At 30.9% G+C, this 7,325-nt stretch overlaps 1 protein-coding gene across 1 annotated transcript in view; it reads left to right on the forward strand.

The window, feature by feature from the left end:
• The window catches only part of LOC145686402 (uncharacterized), a 118,714-nt gene extending 113,649 nt beyond the window's left edge, over positions 1 to 5,065 (forward strand). The window contains exon 3 of the mRNA XM_081759688.1: positions 1,220 to 5,065. Coding sequence (XP_081615814.1) covers positions 1,220 to 1,431 — 212 coding nt within the window. The 3' untranslated portion in view covers positions 1,432 to 5,065. The remainder of the gene's footprint in view (positions 1 to 1,219) is intronic.
• The last annotated feature ends 2,260 nt before the right edge of the window (positions 5,066 to 7,325 follow it).

A 7,325-nucleotide genomic window follows, 5' to 3' on the forward strand; every position in this document is an offset into this window, starting at 1 on the left:
GAGACTCGTGAAATATTCTATTGTTGCCATACATTTAAAACCCCGCTCTCCCCTTAGCGTACGCATTTTAATAAAGGTGAGATTATGAAAACCAGCTTTAGCCAAGGGCTATGTTCAAAAATTTATTTGAAACGATTCAACCATTTTCTCCTTGATGATAAGACTAACAATGTTAGTTGGAATGTCAAAGAATAGTTTGTCCATTTATACAAGCTGTTTAAACACCAAGTTTCATCTCCATAACTTGAAGGGCTTGAGAGGTACTTTATTGTTTTCCAAAAATTTTAAACCTCATCAACCCCTGAGGACACGCGTTTTATTCAAAGTAACATGATAGAAAATGAAAACACAATTAGAAGTAGGTACAAATTGTTTTAAAAATTTCATTTCAAACGGTTCAGGAGTTTTCCTTTTGATAAGATTAACATCATCTATATCATTTTTATACATATATATCTAGGGAATTTAAACGGAACTGCATTATTCATAGCTATCCTTCAGGTGGAAAAGACTTCTGTGATCGCCCGAATATTTATATGAATGGAGAAAGAAAGCCGTAAAATTTCTGGCTTAATATGATAAAAGATAAGCAAAGTATTTCGTTGGATCAATACACAAACTAATACTTGTAGTAACTGGTGAATACCTATGACTCAAATTATTTATATACAGTACTTCGATAAATTGAACACCTGGAAAATGTAGCTATCTGTAAAACCATGTAGATGTAGTCATGTGCTAATATTACTCTTCAAGTGAGTCGCTTGTTTAAGGCATTTTCGGGGGAACCAGCGATGGCCAACTTCGATTTTACTGTGTATACTGCAATATTTACTCGTTAACAAATGCAAACTCAGTTTAAGTATCTTGGTATATTCATTTTAACAGGTGTTATTAAAATATTTTATTATACTTGTCTGGTAAATTCCTCGTTTCTGGTATATAATATGTAGTTGTTGTACGTTGTCATATATCTGTGCAAAAATTGTATACATTCTATTTAATTTATCGGTTTAGTGATTAATATATTATTCACTTAATGACTGATTCAGTTGTTACTATTATGTACTTCTAAATTAATTTGTGCCATTATTTAGGTTATATCAGTAACCTTCTTTGCATATTTTTGATCTTGATATTATCTAGAACAAGAACTTAGCACTAGAATAACATGACCAACATCTTAATTACATTGTACTTTGTTTCTGTTTGTTTGCAGTGCCTCCAGAAGAACGAGTAATTAGATCCTGTGGTTGGTACAAGTCTGACTACAATGAGAAGTGCTACTATAAAGCAGGTTTCGGTGGCAGACAAGAAGTGTGCTCCTGCCAAACAGACTATTGTAATGGTGCTTCCTCATTGCAAATCACAATAACACTAGGTGCTATATGCGTTAGTATGGGAACATTGTTCAAACTATTGCAGTTTTGAAAATTTTTGGATATGTGCAATATTGTTATTTAGATGGTTTAGTTAAACGTAACTGTTGACTCATTCTGTGAAGCAAATAACTACCCTAAATATTTAATAAAGTTGTATATGTAACTGAAAGAGAAAAGGTGATAAGTGAATGTTGTTTGCAAAATATATAAATATATGTGTATATATATACTATGTAATAAAAATGATATTTTTATTTTTGTAATCTCTTTCTGCAAGAAATGAAATACTTTTAACGCGCGTATATTACGGAATAAAATGAAAAATTAGAAATGAAAATGTTTCTAGAATGGAAAGGTGCTCAAGAGGTGAAACGTGAAATATCGAAGAATAATTTTTAACTTTTAAGATTGTATATTATTTTTGATTAACGACTGAAAATGAAGGTATGAATTTAATATCTTGCCGAGTTGCTAATGAGTGAATTGATTAAAAAAGAAGAGAAAAACCTTCGTAGAATAAGATACATAAAATACCAAAGTACAACAAAACTTAGAATAAATTAGATTGAGGAATGACGTAAGTCATTGAATAATATCATCATGAAAGGAATGACCAAAATACGAAAAAGAAATCAATTTATGTTATGATAAAAGTTTTCTTCTTTTTCTAATGTTGGGTTTCCGAGTCGTTTTGTTCTTTGATTCGTATCTCTGATGACATACACGTTCGAGGTGTAATATTAGTAAAATCAACCGGTTGTAATATTACGGATTATTATGTCATTGATATTCAACGATGTCATTAACATTCAACAGTTTTAAATCATGTATTACATTTTTTCCATAGGGGATGATTTTGCAAATAAATTTATAATTGTAAGCAACGATTTGATTGCAATGATAACAAAGTAGATTGAAAGGATTTTTTTTTTTCGGATATATATGTAAATTGCCTTACATGCTGTAAACTGCCTTTAAATCTGAACAATCTAGGAAGTGTTAAGTTTCTAAGTCTCCTTGTGCGTATACGATTGCGTATATTTATGGCCTCACTAAATGCAGTGTCTTACATTAGCAAAGTTTCAATAATGCTTCGTAAATACTATTTACACATATTAATGAACATATTCTAAAGCCATCAAGTTTCATTATTAGTACAATTATCCTTTATCTTCAAATTGATCAGTAAATGATTTCAAATCATTTTATTACTCTTGATTTGAAATTGATTTTTCTCTTTTTTTTTCATTATCTCTTTATTTGTAAAATCCTGGATTCTACTATTTACGCTGGAATCTGGAATCCAAGTTTACTTTTTTTTTTCTAAATTTATAGAATCCCGGTATATTTTAAATCTAGAAGAATCTTGATAAAGTTATGTATACGTATAAATAAGATCTAATATTGAGCTTCCACTATTGTAATAATTATGTGTATTATTATATTTTATTTTCGTGCATGATTTACGTAAGCTATCAATAATATAATTTAAGGTTTACATTCTCCAATTCAAACAACTACTAAAATATGATTGATTACGTCTCCTTCATTGATTCCTTACATTCTTTAACTGATATTGAATGTGTTTCGTTGAACATAAGATTTCTTGATAAGTGAACTAAACTAAATGAATGGCCACTAACTTTATCTCAGTTAGCACTGTGTTTTCATTTCTTATTTGTATCACATTTTCTCTTGTTTATCTATACAATGTGCCATATCATAACATTTCGTAAACCTCGTACTGACTTAATATGCCAATACATTGTAAATCGTAAATGGCCGAAGAACAGAAAAGTATATCATTCTAATTATGAAATTGTGTGTACTTTCTTGACAATACTATTCTGAGGAGATAAAACATTTTTTTTTTTTTTTTTTAATCCTAATTGTCTGTCTGGATAGAATTTGACTCTATCCATTACGACTCTGAAACTTATTGTATAAATTATTAACACTTTCTGACCAGAGCTTAGTACACTTATTTATTAAAACTAAAATAAAGTGTTACAGTTTCAACAACTTAACATTGTCTTCATCAAACATCAATGAGAAAAACTTTATTAGTTATTGTAGATGAAGACAACGTTAAGTTGTTGAAATTGTAATACTTCATTTTAATTTTAATAAATAAGTTATTAAGCTCTGGTCAGAAAGTGTTAGTTATTTATAGAATTTGAATTCACTGAATTTGTAAACAAGAGTCATTACATCTTTAACCATTATAAAACTTAGTTTTTCAGCAAGAATTTGTCAATGTTTAAGGTAAATAAAAATTCATGTTTCACTAGCAATTTTTTTTTAAATTTTTTTTTAAGGAGTCATGTAGAGTTAAACCAGTAATTTGTTGAAAGATGAATTGAGTATAGTTTGTCCTTTTTGGTTGTTAACTTCGTGTAAATAAATAAAAGGTTACCACCTAAAGTAAAATGTACGTATGACTTGAATCCTTAACAGAAATAGAAACAAAGTGCTAATAAGTGTGTCAGAAGCTTCACAATAAACAATAATATAATTAAAAGATATGTTAATTCTTGATTAATATTTGTATTACCTTTAGTATCACGTTTAGGTTTCTATTTGCTACTATCTTCACTTCTGAGTATATTTGTATATTTAAAAATTTATACAATAATAATAATTTGCAGTAAATTCAATACCAACACCGTGGGAAATATTTGATGGTAGTTCTATTATTTTGCAATTGCTGTTACTGAAGTACATACAAGATTTTACAAAGAATTTACAAGTATCTTTATTGGTCATCATAAGTTCTATTTAACTATTCTCCGGTTTTGAAAATATTGTTTCAATATTGAGGTAACAACAATGTGAATAAATGAAGTTTCGGACAATGACTGATTTTTAGTTGCGGATCTCATCATTAACAGTGAAAATATTTTTGTATTTTCTTTTTTTTCTTTCTTTTTTTTTAAAATAGTGCTCTCATTCCAGTGTGACATCGTCACTTATCACCTTTTTGTTTTAAATGACAAGTAATTGGAAAAGCTAATGTAGAAAAGATATTTTATATTTCACTAGATTAACTTTATTTCCTCTTAATGGACTGTTACTCTGTAGATTGTAAATAATAATACATATATAACTAATAGGTAACAACCTACTTAAGGTAGTTTATATGGAAAAGATGTAGTTTCTTTCTTCATTTCTTGAAAAATACTAGTGGTGGTGTTGTAAATTTTTTTCAGTGATATACATATGTATATCTCAAAAATAGTGAAGCTTTGTGTTTAGAAAAGACAGAATACTGTTAGAGATTGGGTAAAAGGTGTCTCATGCAGTAAAGAAAAGCTTGATGATTTGTTCTCTTGGGTCTTATTTCAAAATCGGGATCAAAAAATCTTAATTCCTGTATAGCTTATGCCATCCAACTTACCGTTACCAAAAGAGTTCATAGGATCATACATAGTTGTGTAGTTATATATATACTTATATAAAACAAAAGTGTAAATAGTTTTCTTTGTACAATGGAAGAAACTTTTCGTCATCGATTTGGTGTTGAAGTCATGACAAATCCTATCACATTTGTGTACCATTTCATGTGTATAAAAAGAGCGTATTATGTATACATGTATATTCAAATCCATGCTATAAAGTGTAAACGAAAAAAAAAATATGTATATTCTGCAGTATACCAGTGAAGAAATAAAATATTAAAGTTATTTCCGTGTATTCTTTTCACATTAAAAGTCATATTATCATTTCTTATTCCCCTGCGCCCGGGAGAAATTAAAGATTTACTATACTTATTTAAGATATAAGAGGCATTAGAAATAAGTACTGTTCAAAGAAAACATAGTAAACAACATGCGCATGCCTTAAAATAAAAATGAAATATAGCCAAATCAAACACTTATTATTACTAACGTGTTACCTTTCGCAATTCAGTATCGACATCATCAGATAATGTGTCCGACGGAGGCAGTGATAAATTGACAAACCTATAACACAGATTAGTAATTATAAGTGCATGCTTCGGCTAGATTTTGTTTTAGTTTAAATTACGCTACTATTCTACTTAAATTTTTGTAATTCCTGAATTTCCTACTAAGATTTCGACTCTTCCCTGGAATCTAGGTTGAAAGTAGAGTTTTGAAAGAGCCAAAACTTGGTACAGTTCGATGTTATAGATACATTGATGATGTACTTTTCTTGTACAAGGATGGTTCACAACTGGATTACTTATTAAAAGAATTTAACTATCTTCACAGCAATTTGAGATTCACCATTGAGAAAGAGAAGGATGGTAGTCTTACGTACTTAGACCTTAATGTAAGAAGGTATAACAATAAATTCATCACCAGTGTCCACCACAAGCCTACAGCCACAACACAGTACATTCATTATAAATCTGCACATTCAACGGCCACCAAAGCTAACATTTTGAAGAATTTCGTGGCCAAGAAATGAGTTGGATTGCCTATTTTTTCCAGATTGACAACGGCATTTAAATAGAATCTATACACAATACAGTTTTCGTACAGCATTAAAGAACCCTCTCCCCCCCCCCCCCCAAAAAAAAAAGAAAACCTGGGAGAAGATGCACTGAGAATAAAAAATACAGTGAAAACGGATAAGAAAAAGAATTGTACCGTTTTCAAACTTACGAGAAAGTACTTTTTTTTTTTTTTTTTTTAAAGTGAAAAGGTAATGAATAAGACTACATTTTTTTGTTCTTATATGATGGTGAAAGTAAAGAAAATACATTTTACCTGTAAAGAAAGCACTGCACTACACTTTTCTGACTTCATGCATTTTCTTGGGGTAGGCATTGTTTTTCTGCACTGCAAGCAAATCGGTGCCCCACACCGCTGACATAAATATCTTGCTTTCCGCTTACGATCAGTGTACAGAAGATCATGTTTTCCTATTCTCAATCTCCTCGTGTGGGATGGTGGAAAACTCACTTTCAATCTGCAGTATGCTTTTGATTGAAAAACTCAGCTCTCGCGACAGATGTTCGATGAACAATCTACGTTCCATGTGAGGTCTAACAAGTCCTTTTGGCAACGTTTTCATGAAATCAAGTCTTGTCATCACTGCGAATTTAGCATATACGGCTTGATGCAAAACATACGCATTCACATCACACGCAATATCCACCAGCATGAAGAAAATTATATCCATCGTGTTGTTTAACGTCTTTACGTGTAATTTGTACATTTTTAGTCTAGACAGAGTATCCACTCTACCTTTAGTCATGTTATAAAATATGATTATTTCAGGTATTCCAGTCCCTGGGTCATTATTTGATGTTTGGTGTCAGACGCACCACACGGTAAGACACACAACCGCTAATTGGCAGATAACGAAAGACAGCTAAACCTCAAAATACTCACATTAACCACTATAGTACGTCTGTGAGACCGCTCGAACCCTCCAGCGCCGCGCACAGGAGATCAACTATAACACAAACTTCACAATATGTAACTATTGGTAGACAATAAGGTAGACGAAAAGATCCACTTGTAGTGGTAAAGACGTGGAAAATATAATGATACGAAAAGTCGAAGCGGTGTGAGAGACGGTCCATAGCACTTACAGGTTAATTCTGCAGCATTGTAATACGTATTTTAATTGCAGTGTGATACCTACTACCATGTGAAAAGGAAACGAAATTAAAATACTAAAATGATAGTTCGCCAGTGTTTTATCCAGGCATCTTAGGAGGGGAAAATTTTCCCTCCAAAGTTGTAGAATTCCCCCCCTCTCCAATTTTTAAAGATATAGGTATAGTCATATCCGGTTTCAAATTTAACATGCAGTTTGTGTTTTTCCAATCTGCGAGTTTTCAGTCGGTCTCTTTTTTCATATTCCGCAAAATGTCACTTTTTTTTTTTTTTTCATGGTACCAGTTTTATATTACCTACTTTCCTCGTCAAATCGAGAAAACGCTTAATAAAATTCCCTGCAAAATTCGCT

Source organism: Thermobia domestica, chromosome 5 (genome assembly GCF_964235325.1).
Source record: "Thermobia domestica chromosome 5, izTheDome1.hap1.1, whole genome shotgun sequence".
Taxonomy (NCBI): Eukaryota; Metazoa; Arthropoda; class Insecta; order Zygentoma; family Lepismatidae; genus Thermobia; species Thermobia domestica.